At 38.6% G+C, this 14,699-nt stretch overlaps 3 protein-coding genes across 3 annotated transcripts; all 3 read right to left on the bottom strand.

The window, feature by feature from the left end:
* Positions 1-1,644: 1,644 nt before the first annotated feature.
* LOC126788837 (asparagine--tRNA ligase, cytoplasmic 1-like) lies at positions 1,645-5,080 on the bottom strand. The gene is made up of 6 exons (XM_050514850.1): positions 4,933-5,080; positions 3,325-4,440; positions 2,512-2,768; positions 2,296-2,425; positions 2,118-2,176; positions 1,645-1,951 (listed from the first exon to the last, which is right to left on the bottom strand). Exons 2-6 carry the CDS (start codon positions 4,405-4,407, stop codon positions 1,768-1,770), a joined length of 1,713 nt encoding a protein of 570 aa, XP_050370807.1. The 5' UTR covers positions 4,408-4,440; positions 4,933-5,080; the 3' UTR covers positions 1,645-1,767.
* A 537-nt stretch (positions 5,081-5,617) lies between these two features.
* On the bottom strand, positions 5,618-9,653 carry LOC126788840 (ribokinase). Its single transcript, XM_050514853.1, has 4 exons — positions 8,983-9,653; positions 6,752-6,937; positions 5,892-6,087; positions 5,618-5,810 (listed from the first exon to the last, which is right to left on the bottom strand). Exons 1-4 carry the CDS (start codon positions 9,637-9,639, stop codon positions 5,713-5,715), a joined length of 1,137 nt encoding a protein of 378 aa, XP_050370810.1. The 5' UTR covers positions 9,640-9,653; the 3' UTR covers positions 5,618-5,712.
* Positions 9,654-12,590: 2,937 nt separating this feature from the next.
* LOC126787021 (F-box/kelch-repeat protein At3g06240-like) lies at positions 12,591-13,809 on the bottom strand. Its single transcript, XM_050512961.1, has 4 exons — positions 13,299-13,809; positions 12,970-13,204; positions 12,719-12,823; positions 12,591-12,621 (listed from the first exon to the last, which is right to left on the bottom strand). Exons 1-4 carry the CDS (start codon positions 13,807-13,809, stop codon positions 12,591-12,593), a joined length of 882 nt encoding a protein of 293 aa, XP_050368918.1.
* Positions 13,810-14,699: the final 890 nt, after the last annotated feature.

Genomic DNA, 14,699 nt, shown 5'->3' with positions numbered 1-14,699 from the left:
GTACGTGTGACTCCCTTGATGATTTAGTTAATGTTGTATATAAAATGTTCATCGTAAATGTAATACAAAGAAAGATGGTGTTACTTCATAAAAAATATTTTCTTAAATAGTTAATTGACAATGATTACTTAATAGGTCGTGGACCGTGGTAACTATATATCACCTAATATAATGAAGAAGTGTTGTTTTGTAATAATTAAACATGAAAAAGTTTTTATATGCGTTGACGTTTTATTATTGCGCATCTTAATTAACATTTCCAATTATTCTAAAGAGAGATAGATGAGCAAAACAATCCCTTTAAGAGTTAATCGGAAGGTATATATGGAAGAAATGAGCTAACTTACATTGTGTTGCTCTTGTTTAAGGGTTTAATGTTACTTTTATAGTGATATGTCAGGTTTCATTGTTTCAACATACTTTGTTGCTTATAATATGACACTTTGCCATCGTTATCATCATTTTGTTCGAGTAAAAGAAGATTGACATTGTGATGGCGCAGTAGACAAGTGAAAAACTTGTGAGCAGGAACATTTTCTGGTTTTCATGATTCTAGTATATAATAGCATTGCATTATTAAGTGATATATCCAATGCCTGGTAGAGTGGTGGTCATTCTAATTACGTTTGACTCGATGGGGTGGTGATGATTGAGGTTGAGTTGCCGAAGATAATCTCAGTCTGAGAAATACAACTTTGATTAGAAAAAGCTTGTGTGCAAGTAGCCAAATTGCCCACTACAATTAGTTTACCATTTTCCAACCAACGGAAGAAATTTCATGGGGCAGCTTATACATTGGTCCACAAAGGTATACCAATTACCAACCAATCAATCAGACGTTGCAACAATCCAACACATATGGCTCAAACTATCTAGTATCACATAGAGTTTCGTTTTCAATCTCTCAACTTTGATTTGTCCAAAATTATTTTAATCTCTAAATTATTTAGCTATAAAGCTACCATCGACATAAGTATAAGTTTAGGGTTTTGACAAACTTGCCAGGACCTCTAAATATCTCACATATATGACCTTACAAAGCAAAGATTAATAATACCTGATTGGGATCAGCTGGATTTATAAACCACAATTCATGCATACAAGTTGTGGATTGAAGTTGTACCTACAATCTGAGTAGCCATCAATTTGCCTTATGTGAAAGGTCACTAATGTTTGCCTTCCCACTATTAAGTTGCTGTCAGTCTAAAATGACTCCAATTATATTCACAATCTTGAATCTTCATGATCAAGTTGGCCGCTATAGAAACAGCAGCCACATTTGTAATTCCAAATAATTGCACCACTGGAAGAGTTTTGCCGAACCACTTCATGCACTGCTTTGTTGTTCTTATTTTGGACCTTAAAACAATCAAGGAGAGAATTCTTGGCTAGTTTTGACAGCTGATCGACAGATAAGTTCTCTTTGATTATCATCAATAGCTAAAGGCCGTCAACGTCTCCATAATTTGGTCGGGAAAATAATAATTCAAAATTAGAACTCATCTGTGTGGGAAAACAATCAATCTCATAGTCTCAGATCAAGATCTTTTGAGCAATTTCAAAACTTTCCATTAGCCGAAAACAATCGAAACATGGGAGTAAAATAATAATTATAATATTGAACTGACAAACCGAAGAGAACTGAAATTTGTTAGCATATAAATTGAGAAACAAGTATACAATGGTCTGATTTTGGAATACTAATGAAACATTACTGTTGTTAAAATAGAAAAAGCCAACAGCCGATGGTCCTAACAAACCCGAGCCTTAAAGATCTGCTTTTCCTGGATATCTAGGGAATGGAATAACATCTCTGATATTGTCGATGCCAGTGGCAAATAAAACCATCCTTTCAAATCCTAAACCAAAACCAGAATGTTTGACAGTTCCATAACGCCGTAAGTCAAGATACCAATCGTATGGCTCGATAGGCAGACCCATCTCTGTAATCCTGCAACATATAATAGACGCCAAGAAAAGTTGGGCAAAAGAAACCACAGTGAGGGAAAGGTCATTCTTCTTCTTAAGGAGAATGGTAAAGGAAACTTTGATTGAAGCACAAACAAACAAAAACGAAGCAGTGCGCATCAAATCTTAAAGCAGCCTACTTCTCATACCTTTTATGAATAACACCATAACGTTCTTCTCTTTGACTACCCCCTATCAACTCTCCCACCTGAGATATAAGGAAAAAAGTAAATGTGCATACAGCAAAAGATACACAACAGATTAGTGTATAGAAGAACCATGCAAAAAGAACCAAATGACATTATCCTTAATACGATAAATGCTCACCTTTGGTACAAGGACATCCATAGCAGCCACTGTTTTGTTATCATCATTGAGTCTCATGTAGAAAGCTTTGATTCCTTTAGGGTAATTGTACACGATAACGGGCTTCTGGAATTTCACCTCTGTTAAGAACCTACAGCCAAACAATAGATAAGTAAATTCCAAATTATCAGCAGCTAAATATGGCCGACATCAAGCAGAGCATCGATGCAGAAGTACCTTTCATGTTCAGATGCCAAATCAATCCCCCAGTCTACATGATTTTCAAACTTCTTGCCATTTTTCACAGCATCAATTAGCAGCTCCACAGCTTCAGTATAGGTAATCCGTACAAAGGGTGTGGATGCAACCATTTTTAGACGCTCTATGCAAGTTTTATCAAATTGCCGAGAAATAAACTCCATATCGTCATAACAGTTGTCAAGTAGCCACTGGCACAAAAATTTTACATAGGCCTCTGCACAGTCCATGTCATCCTGCAACAGTTGATTAAATGTAAGACTTCGGGATACACAATAAGAGAGAACAAGACCTCAACTTCTGTTAAATAAGCTGATTCTATGTTCCCAGAGAAAAAAACCTAAATTGCATTACCCAAGTAAATCATATTGAAGCTTTGCATTATTTCCGAGCATAATACAACTTTAAAACAACCAAATTTGCAGATAGCAGCTGTGAGCTATACATGAACAAGATTCAAGAAACAGATACAATGATTAACAAATACTAGAAGGATGATATTGCATCTTAAATAGGGAAGTTATAATAAAATATCACAGTAAAATCTAAATAATGGAAAGGTAAAATACATATTTGTCTGGTATGGAAGTTAGCATTTCCAGATTAATAACCCTTGCAACAATGACTGGATATAAGGGACTTAGAAATAGTTAGAAGGCTCTTGAGACAAAAATACAAAAACATTTTGAAATAATATAATAAGCAGGGCAGATCTGTTGTTTTTTAATGTCAAATATCTTACTAAGTGAAGGCTATGCTGGATTTAAGGTTCAAAATGTGGACTTAGCATACCTTGAGCTCTGCAAATGCTAGTTCAGGCTCCACCATCCAGAATTCTGCCAAATGTCGTGAAGTATGTGAGTTCTCTGCTCGAAAAGTAGGTCCGAATGTATACACACTACTAAGAGCACATGCATAAGATTCCACTTGGAGTTGCCCAGAAACAGTTAGAAAAGCTTGACGGGCAAAGAAATCTTGCGTGTAGTCAATCTTCCCATCCTTTTTGGGGATTCCCGGCTGCAGCTTTGCTCTCTCTTGCAGCTTCAAAGCATTATCCTTCGCCCTTTTAAGCTCAGCCACAGCAGCATTAACATCCCCTTTACTTGCTTTAGCAGATTTCAGCTGTGAGACAGCATTTCCTTTTTCGGTAATGATTAGGTTGGCAGCTTCTAGGTCTGCTTCAGATGGGGGAGGGTTCTGAATCAGCTCCTTCTCCAACCTTTCACCTTCACTGATCAATGTTGTGACTTGGAACATCTCACCAGCACCCTCACAGTCACTGGTGGTGATAATTGGAGTGTGCACATAGAGAAAGTCATGGTTGTGGAAAAAAGTATGAGTTGCATATGCCAGGTTGTGTCGGATGCGAGCAACTGCAGAGATGGTGTTAGTCCTGGACCGCAGATGAACAAAGTCCCTCAAATGCTCCAGGGGCATCTTTCCCTTGTGCAGCGGATATATAGGATTACCACCAACTGGACCTAAATGTACCACCTCCTCAACTCTAAGCTCCACCTTCTGCTTGACCCCAGCTGGTGGCAGCTTAAGCACGCCATCAACAACCACACATGTACCTGTTAGCACAAGCCTCCCAAGATCACCCTTTTCAGCTTCCACAATCACCTGCAGGTTGCCTGGACACGATCCATCATTGAGTTCCAAAAATGCAAATTTATCCTTGTCTGCCTTCCTACCCGTCTTCACCCAACCACCAACCCGGACCTTCTGCTCGGCAAGCGCAGACCCCCCGTCAGGTCGTGATATTATGCGCTTGATAGGAACTCTGTCAGAAAACTCGGCTTTCAGCTCAGACACAGAATCATTCAAGGTTGCTTCAGCAAGTTGGGAACTTAGCTGCGCCGAGTCCTCAGCCATCAGGATTGTTGTCACTTGTAACCGAATGCAATCCTGAACAAATTTATTAAACAAACAAAAAACTACTTGAGGATTTCAATCCCTAACAGAAAAGTATCTCCCTAAATTCCAATGCAATGACAAGAAACAGCCAGGCTTCCATTGATGAAGCATCACACAATTCCAGCCAAACTGGCATTACCATAACCATAGGCTTTACTATGATTACTAGTTTACTATCGAAAACTCGAAAACAAAAGTAAGGGTATAACATGCATCCAATTCTCAACATAGAATTTAACAATCAGAAGCATTAGAAAGCTGGGTAGTAGTTGAAACTGTAAGTTGCTTCAATCAGAAGCATTAGAAAGTTGGGGAATTCAACAAGAAGTAGCATCAAAGGTGGTTACTTTTCACTAACATCAATCTGATAACAAACTCATATTCTTGATTCTAACAAGCATCGCAGACTGAATAATCAGATTCATACAATATATAATAAAAACAAAGAGAATCGAACACACTGTGAAATCAAATGTCAAGTACCAGAGCAGCTTGCCCAGAAGAGTCGGGGGTTTCAGTAACGGATTCGAATCCCCTACTCTTTCTTCTCCTTCAGATTAGGGTTTTATGGCGGCACTGACAAAGTGAGAAGATGAAGAAGAAGCAAATGGTAGTGGTCTTGTGGATTCTTTTTTTTGTTCCGATGCCCTATTGGTTTTTTTTTTTTCGGGGTCTTTGGGAATGTTTATGACGGTGCTCTTTTCAATTATTGGATATTATTATTTTATGAAGTGGCAGCTTGTGTTTTTTTAAATGGATTATTAATGAAATTGTAAAATACAAAAAAGATATTGATCCTAGATCTCATAGATCTCATACTATAAGAATATCTCGAAATAATATCAGATTTCACTACATAATTTATACATTCTAACAAGCACCTATTAGTAAAGTGTGCACCATTAGCACAACTATTTATTTTACAAATTTGGCGAGACTTGTGTATTGTGTATATCATCTATCGAGACTTGCCTTGAGCCTTACTCCACCAATAAGACTCTGAATTGGGTGTTCCCTTATTTGGCATTTCATCGACAAAGTTAACAGAATAGTTGGTTGCTTCACATGATCGAGATGTCAATGATGTGTGCGCGAAAGAAGCATTACCTATGGGATGTTACAGTTGTGGCATCCTGCTTTTGGAAATGGAATTGACGCAACAGATTCATAGAGTCGAATGAAGATGAAAGAAGCATTTATTATATGAACAAGCATCTTGAAAACTTATCAACTCTATCTCTATCTTAGATGATAGATACAATGCTATCCTGAAACAGATTGAAGAAGTTTCAAAACTGATTTCCTCTCGGGCATGCTAGGAATGGCACCCTTCACTTGAACACAAAGAGAAGCGGCCGCAGCTGACAAAAGTAAGCACAACGAGAAAAATTATGAAAAGTTTCATACAAGGGGCATATCAAGAGATTTACGATAAAACTCACCTGCAAATTTCAGGCATTCCTTTTTGGACTTCCCTTCCACGAAAGCAACCGCAAAAGAGGCGGTAAATGTATCACCGGCTCCAGTAGTATCAAGGACTTTAGTGGCAGATATGATGGGTTGTTTAAGAGGCTCTTCTCCTTCTATGAATAGAGCAGATCCTTTGTCCCCAAGTTTTACTAGGACTTGTTTAACACCCTGAAAGCAGACATTATGACTCATTATGAGTTTATGACTAGCTAGAATGCCTGAGCTATGACTATAGGGGTTACTCCTTTTCTGGTACTATAAGATATGTATTCTGATAGTCATAAGTCACACTTCAAATTCAAACTTGCTTCAGTGCTTCTGCAGGTAAGAGTAACCAAGCTGCCAGAGTTGAAACAAGAAATCACCAATAATTCTAAACACTTTCCTAACGGTCCAGATTCGTAAGAAGGAAAAGGAGGCAACTGCTATTGAAAGTTCACTGATCAGAACCCCAACAGTATAACTTGGTAGTAGATTACATGCTCATCTAAACATGTATTGGTGGACCATCAATAATAAAAGCAACCCTTAGGGGTAGATGACCTCATTTTGCTCAGATCAGACTCTAATAAATTATATCAATGCCATATAGCCAACGTAAAGATGATGGTACAGGAACTACTACAATTGCATAAACAGCCAAGATCCTAATATTTGCATGTGACCCACATTTTTCATGAATTTAAGTGTACATATACTTAGAAGTAAACAGCTAAACAATTGAAAGAAGTATGGTTTTATAAAAAAAAATAGTAATCTTCAATTCATAAAAGATGTTTCGAAACCCAAATTATGAATACTACTTTAGAGTCTTTAGTTAAGCAAAACTCACCATCTTATGGCATTTCGCCACAGCATTACTAATCTGTTCAAAGCTTTCGGTTGGCATTCCTGTCAAACGACCAAGCTCAGTTTCATTCGGGCTAAAAATCTCAACATAGCTCAATAGCTCCTGGGAAATTGGTGCATCCATTCCTCCGGCATCCAAAATAACTGGTACACCCGCACTCTTGGCAGCCTGAAGTTGAATGATATGTCAGACTGGATAAACTTTATGTACTGTTGATAAATAAAGGCAAACTGACCGACTAGAGTACATTAGGTTGCAAGTGATCTAAATCTGAAACTCGACAAAGAAAAAAGATCTAAATCACGAAAACAAAGAACAGTTAGATCGCCAAAAGTATTGATGTGACACCAGCAAACCCATTCAACTATAAGGTCAAAACTTTTCCTATTGGGAGGAAGCAGGTAGGCAGAAATTTGGCTTATTTCTCTTATTTTATTCATGCATGCATGAATTCAGGTCACACATAATAAGAAGACAGTTCACTATCTTAGGCATCACCAGTTGCAACTTTTACTAAAAACTGTACGACAAATAAACTAGCAAAGAGACCCCATATTTTCTTTTTTTCAGAAAACAATCTGGATACAGGAAACATTTAAAAGAAACAGTGATTTGTGTTCAAGAAACTGCTGAAAGCAAACAAATCCATTTGGTCGCATACAAGATATGCAAATTTAAAAAATTCGGATTTAAACCGAGTATCTAACCCTTTAGCCATTTCTTTGAATCCAGATGCATCACTTCTTGAAAAATTTTGATCTTTGAAACCAACAAAGAACCATAAACTAAAAACAAGGGGGCTGTAGGTTACATATTTTCAATTCGTTGGCGAAGAATAGCATCCTGTACTTCACACTCCTCATTTTTCTTTTTGAGTTGGAAAATTTCCCATTATTTCACAGATTAGCCATGTTTCATTTCTGGCAGTCATAAACTAAACGAATTCTCTGAAAAACATTTGCAACATAAGAATCAAGAGACACAAATTGGCCACACAATGATGTGATTCTACACTACATTAAGATTTCAATATTTCGTGTCCAGAGAATATATAGCTAGAGATGCCATACAAAAGTATTTTCCATAGCCTGCCAAGAATTTTGGTGGTCTTCAGAGTCCAACATTCAACTAATAATAAAGCCGTATGTCAAGTTGTTATTTAGTTGTAAAGACTAATTAGGAAAAAAAATCAATATACTTATGAACTGAAGATGATACAGAGGATTCAAGTGAAAAACATATAGAACTGACTCAACTGACTGTTACTTTCCTATCACAGAAGGTAAATTCTTTACAGTTATTTTCGTGGTCGATTGCAATCTATTCCCAAAGCACCTAAAAGATATTCTCTATTTGTATCTTCAGATTCAACCTTATAAAAATGAAGCTATCGCTGTATTTAAAGGACATAGACCATAGGCGACAGTCCAAGACTAAAAAGTATCTTTGCACCAGTCATCAGTTAAACCCTCAGGAGAAATCACAATTGTCCTATACATTATAAGAAGACATTATTAAGTCATTTGGATTTATCTCTATGGGGATCCAATATCAGAAAACAACCTGAAATTTGATTCTATTATTGCACATATGCTACAAGTATAAAATTTAACTGCATAGTCTCCAAAGACCTAACTGCACTTATATTTATTCAACTTGTTGTTCCGAAAAAAAAACTATTCTAAACTAGACATTGTATAATAAAAGATAAAGAATGAGTAGGTTGATCTGACTAATGCCATTCAGAATCTAAACTGAAAAAACTTTTGTTTCTGCGAAGAAACTTCAATTAAGCAAATTGACAAACAGCAACTATTCTGTTAAATATTGTTTCATCAGTTAAGTCACTTATCTATTCGCAGAACATGGCAACCCTATACAAAGTCATAACTCATAAACGTATCAATAGAAACTCCCACATTTCGACTTTCAATCTCTCTACCACATTGGTACATTCTCACCAAGCAATGCACATCAAACCAGATCGAATATCAATAACCCTCTATTACCTGGCTAGATTTCAAAAGCTATAAGCTGTATAATACAAACATAACCGCACATTACATGATCTCACAACCTACCACCAAGCCCGACTAAAGTAAATAAATTCTCTTTCCTACAATTAAGGTTTTGTTAGCTCAAACACCTCACAAAAGCAAATGATCATACACATAAAAGCCGAAAGTGTAACATTTCAATCACAAAGCCCTCACCTTTGCAACCTGAATGTTGACCTCTTCAGGAATCTCCCTCTGAAGCAAAACAATCCCAGCACTCCTCACAACCCTCAAATCCTCATCACTCAGCTTCTCAGGCCAGCAGCTCATATTGGCACCTCCCACAATGATTATAGAGTTCTGCCCATCACCCTGCAACATCACCACAGCATGCCCAGTGGGTGCACCACCCACACTAGCCAGGTGATCCAGATGGACCCCACCACCCCTGAGGGCCTCAGTGACCAGTTTCCCATGGGCATCCTGGCCCACCTGGCCCACAAAGTAGGTTGGGTAGGCCAGCTTGCCACCACAGGCAGCCTGGTTGGCTCCTTTGCCCCCAGCCAGGGTCTGGCCAGTTTTGGCTGAGATGGTCTCACCCTCCTTGGGGAGCCTCTCAATCTCAACATAGATGTCTGCATTGGCTGAGCCCACCACCACAAGAGGTGGGGCTGTTGGGGTGATTGGGGTAAATGGGGTTTGGGATTTTGATGAGTCTAGGGAGAAGCAGGGAAGTGGGTGTCTTGTGGTTTTGAATAGGAGCTGATTTGGGTTGGTGTTGGTTAGTTTGTTGGATTGGTTTGGGAGATGGGTTTGGAGTTTGGAGTCCCATTGTTGGGATGGGGAGGATGCTATTGCTCTCATTGAACTCATTTGATTCGTCTCTGTTTTTCTTTCTTACGAGAAGTCAAATAGAACATAGAAGTTTTAGGCTTTTAGCTAGTGCAGTAGTTATGTTAAACAAGGACTGTTTGAGAAGTTGGGTTAAGGTCGGTTACTTGTGTTTTTACTGGTTAGCCTAGATTTATTTACCAGACAAATCAAATATTTACCTTGTAGGCATGTGATTATATTGTTAGAACAATGAGACTGCTAAGCTTGTTTTTTTTGTTGCTTAAAGCCTTAGATAGTGTTGTGAATCGGGCAACAAGTTAGTCAAAGAAACAGAACAAACACAACAAATTAAGAGAAACAACCATAAAGAAAAGAACACAAGAATACAGATTTAAGGTGGTTCAGCAAATAGCTTTATCTACATCCACTGGACATAAACACACTTTCACTATATTAATAATGGGTACACAAGAAAGACTAAGAAAACAATGACTCTATTCTCTTCCTATCTTTCTCATCTTTGTCCTCTCTCACCCTCTAACCGAGAATGGAACACACTATGCAATATCTCTGTGATGCCTAAACCTAGAGCATAACCCCTCCTTATATAGTCATAAGCGCAAACTTGTTTCCTCACCAAATATGAATCATATTCCTAATAGGGATAGGCTATAAAGCCTCATCATTCTACATGTAAATTATCATCAGTAAGGATTCTCTATCCTTATCAGAACACCATACTCTAAGAAACCATCTTAGGAAAAATACATGGGCTGGAAACCCAACAATCTCCCCCTCCAGACCATGAGGGAGGTATGCCGGCGTGACTCCATCACCGGCAGTCCGCCCAAGCTGACTTGATGCAGAACTATGTAGTTGGAGTATGCAGCTCCCCCTGATTGAACAACTCATCACCATGTCCTTGTTGGTGGAACAACTCTTGACCATCTTCACCCTAGTCAGAAAATCCATTAGAAAATGACATTTGAGACCACTTTTCCAAAACGCCTTTCTTCCTTATATGGTCGTCACCATGACGCCGTATGTCCGAAGAAGTATCACCCATTGCACTCAAGTCATCTTTATACACCAAACTATGTGTCTTGTACAAGGAACGGCAAAACTCTCCACTAGCAACGTCCAACGATCGCTTCGGAAGCTTCAACTTCCAACACATCCGCTTCATGTGGCCCTTCTCGCCACAATAGTGACAATCACCACTAAACCTTTGACCTAAATTCTTGCATTTACCCTTCACATAAATGGCTCTTGCGTGCTCATTGTCTAGGCCAACACTTTTCCTTCTTCGTTAGGCATGCTTTCCTTAACGGTATCCATAGACAATACACCATTAGAAGCAGAATTACTCAAGATCACCACGAAAGTTTCCCAACTATCCGGCAAAGTTCCTAGCAACATCAATGCGAGTAGCTTATCCTTAACCTTCATACCCATTGTCGACAACTGGTTGGTCACATTCTAGAAATTGTTCAAGTGCACATCCACACTAGTATCGTCATCAAACTTTATGTTGACCATCTCTTTGATAAGGAATGCTTTCTTTGCAGCGGTCTTCTTCTCAAAGAGGAACTCCAATATTTTCCAGAGTTCTTCAACATCAGTTTCTTTTGACACATGGTGAATGATGCTATCATCAACCCATTGCCTTATCGTACCAACTGTTTTCCGGTGCAACTTTCACCACTTCTCATCACTCATATTGGTTAGCTTTGCAGCCACACCCTCTATGGCCTCATGCATATCCCTACAATACATGATATCCTCTATTCTTGGCTTCCACGTCACCCAATTCTTGTGGGTGAGTTTGATCATTGTGCCTTTCACATCATCATCCATTCTGACAACACCGATTTGAGACCTTTAACCAGGCTTTGGTACCACTTGTAGTGAATCGGTCAACAAGTTAGTCAGAGAAACAGAACAAACACAACAAACCAAGAGAAACAACCACAAAGTAAAGAACACAAGAACATATATTTAAGGTGGTTCAGCAAATAACTTTGTCTACATCTACTGGACAGAAACACACTTCCACTATATTAATAATGGGTACATAAGAAAGACTAAGAAAACAATGACTCTCTTCTCTTCCTATCTTTCTCCTCTCTGCCATCTCTCATCCTCTAACCGAGAATGGAACACACTATGCTCTGTCTCTGTTATTTCTAAACCTAGAGCATAACCCCTTCTTATATAGCTATAAGCACAAACCTGTTTCATCACCAAATAAGAATCATATTCCTAATAGTGTTAGGCTGTAAAGCCTCATCCTTCTACATGTAAATCATCATCAATAAGAATTCCATATCCTTACCAGAACACCATATTCTAAGAAACCATCTTAGAAAAAACACATGGGCTGGAAACCCAACAGATAATACTCAAATGTATAAGCAGTTGGAGAAAGAGTTCCAGGTGCATATGGAAGATCTGATCAATATGCATGCATACCATTTAAGCAAGCAAATCGTAGCCTTGTTACGCTCAATGCTTACCACCTCTCACGAATGGTTCCGAATGATCGAGAATCAGTTTCCTCTAGAAATTATCTTCAAATATCAAACTCAAATATGCAACTTTTTTGCAATAGTGGTGGGATTTGTTTTAAGTGCAGCTAAGGTGGAAAATTTGTAGCAATAGAGCAAAAGCAATAACTAGGATGCAGGGGGTCAACAGCAATTGAGACTAAAACCAACAGAAACACAAAGTACAGTATTCTAAACTAACTTACTAAGTAGTCTTAAATCACAACAGCAGCAGATTGTTCACAAGCTGAAATCAGTTTACAATGGTCAAACAACTATTCAAGCTACAAGGCAAAAAAGAATAGGCATATATGCCACCAAAGATGTCCAAAGAGGATTGAAGTTGGAATAGAAAGTAGGAAAAGACAACTAACAATTCAGCACGTCCAACCAGATCACCAATGCATTGCCCAAAGACACCAAAGCAAGCGGAGATCAAGGATGTTACTCGTGATCACTGCTCTGTATCCTAAATCTGCATCAACAAAAGAAGGTACACTGTGATTGAAATTAGTAGTCATATATGACTTTATGTTTCCTTACTAGTAGACTATATTTTTTTACCTCAATACGAAATAACATTGGCATGATCAGGTAAGAGAATGCTCTCTACAATAGAATCCATGAAGTAGCAGCACATTCCACTGCTAATTTCAAAATTTCCTACTCGACCAGTCCTACAATCCACAGTATGCAAATTTCCATATTTCTGAAAAACGAGCACTTTGTTCCTACAATACATCAAGTCTTGCATTTTAAAATCTTCCTCATGCCGTAAAGTTAACTTAGTCCATGATTCCGCCACACCATACTCTTTCATCACCCAAATGTTGATGTCAGATGATATTTTCTCTGTAGCCACGGCAAGACAGTCCCCATATTTTGTACACCAGCTTGTCTGGCCCCCAAAGCTTCAGGCACCTGGATCTTGATAAACACTTCACTAACCATATCAAACGACATGATGGAGTTATCCCCGACTTGGTTACCAGACCAATGTGGACAGCCATTGACATTGACAAAATCAGTACAATCAAACAAAGGAGGAGTCACAAACCCTGGAGTAGAAACAACACTCCCTCTTTTCCAGATCTTCCTAGCTGGGGAGTAAATGTCACCTCGAATTACCATCCCCCCCCCCCCCCTTCTCACGAATCAGTAACACCTTATAGTCATTGGTACGCGAATCGTAACCAAAAGCATATCTCTTGAATATGCTATAAGGGGTTGGTGATGTGGGCAAAATCAAAATGCTTCTAATAGACAGGTTCCAAAATAGAACAGGGAAATCATCAACTACCCTTGGACCAAGGCACACAAGACCGTTATAAGTCCCAATGACTGACAGACTCTGAGCTGAAATATTTCTTTCATAATCTATAATGAATGTAATAGGGTCCATAAGGTTGCACTCACCAGAAACAGGGTCACGCCAGAGCAGAGAGTAAGACTTGCTACTCTCCTCACTCTTGGAGACGACTTTAAGTAGAAGGAGGCGAGAGTTGTTGTCTTGGATGGTATGGCGGAGGTGGGTCTGAATGAAGGTGGAGGACTTGATCAGAGCCAACCATGACTTGCAAACTGTTGTGCATTTTATCAAACTCCTGGGGGGCAAGCTGAGAAGGATTTTCTCTATGATGGGTTCCTGTAGGTAGTCCGACATTGCTTCCTCTATGCACCTCCAACTCGACGTGCGCCTATGGAGGAACGACGACGTCTTCCACCGGAGAAGACAAAGAATTGATTAAGAGAACCGGCGTCTTCTGAAATATGATATTATGTTGAAGTTACATCGGTGTCTTTACCAAGTCTCATCTCGGTTTTTGCACCAAGTTTCATCTCGGTGTCTGTACCAAGCTATCTCTTGGCTTTTGCACCACGTTATAACTTGTGTGAATATGCAAAGTACATATACAAATAGAGCTTCTTGTTCATCTGTGTGGTAAACTTGTAATTATGATTACTTTGTTTACAGGACCCATTGGTTACCTAAGGAGCAAGTTTAGTCCAGTACTCCAGTTCTATGAGTAAAGAGATGGAACAGTGGTCTTTTGGCATTTCGATTGAGGATGTTTGCATCTATTGGAATTATGGGAATTACGGATCTTTCATTTGTAATAGATGCTTTACAATCCTCATTTTCATTTCTCTACTGTAGTTGCTGATATGAGATTCTCAATAAATACTCGTGCAGCTACAACTTTGACAAGCAGCTTGCATCTTTCAGTCACCTTTGGTTTCCTTAGTGTAGCTCTGAGTATGAGATTCTTTGAACACAATTAACCTCGGAAGTCTTTGAACATAAGAACATTTTTCCTCTCACTAACATCTGATTTACTGGTATGCTCAAGAACATCCAAAACATAGGAGGAATGCAAAGCCTATTGTTTACTTGTTTATATCACACTCTTAATTTTACTGAGTTATGCTGAATTAGCTATTTTTAATGTTTTTACCTCTGAGCAATCTATATCTGTCACTGACCCCTAACTTTTTCTATAGCGAAGGATTTTCAGAGAGTTAGTTGATCAATACAACTACTAATATACATAA

The sequence above is a fragment of the Argentina anserina genome, chromosome 3, assembly GCF_933775445.1.
Source record: "Argentina anserina chromosome 3, drPotAnse1.1, whole genome shotgun sequence".
NCBI lineage: Eukaryota > Viridiplantae > Streptophyta > Magnoliopsida > Rosales > Rosaceae > Argentina > Argentina anserina.
This window is presented reverse-complemented; position numbering and strand designations above follow the sequence as displayed.

Bases quoted from the DNA above. Each gene is read 5' to 3' on its own strand.
- LOC126788837 (XM_050514850.1), bottom strand. From the start codon at position 4,407: ATGGCTGAGGACTCGGCGCAGCTAAGTTCCCAACTTGCTGAAGCAACC. The intron at 2,426-2,511 runs GTACTTCTGCAT...GTTTGGCTGTAG, and splicing joins TTGGCATCTGAACATGAAAG to GTTCTTAACAGAGGTGAAAT. The intron at 2,177-2,295 runs GTGAGCATTTAT...CTTATATCTCAG, and splicing joins TGGATGTCCTTGTACCAAAG to GTGGGAGAGTTGATAGGGGG.
- LOC126788840 (XM_050514853.1), bottom strand. From the start codon at position 9,639: ATGAGTTCAATGAGAGCAATAGCATCCTCCCCATCCCAACAATGGGAC. The intron at 6,938-8,982 runs GTGAGGGCTTTG...ATTCAACTTCAG, and splicing joins TCAACATTCAGGTTGCAAAG to GCTGCCAAGAGTGCGGGTGT. The intron at 6,088-6,751 runs GTGAGTTTTGCT...GTCTGCTTTCAG, and splicing joins TGGCGAAATGCCATAAGATG to GGTGTTAAACAAGTCCTAGT.
- LOC126787021 (XM_050512961.1), bottom strand. From the start codon at position 13,809: ATGTCGGACTACCTACAGGAACCCATCATAGAGAAAATCCTTCTCAGC. The intron at 12,824-12,969 runs GTGATGAAAGAG...TGTGGATTGTAG, and splicing joins CATCTGACATCAACATTTGG to GACTGGTCGAGTAGGAAATT. The intron at 12,622-12,718 runs GTATTGAGGTAA...TTGTTGATGCAG, and splicing joins GATCATGCCAATGTTATTTC to ATTTAGGATACAGAGCAGTG.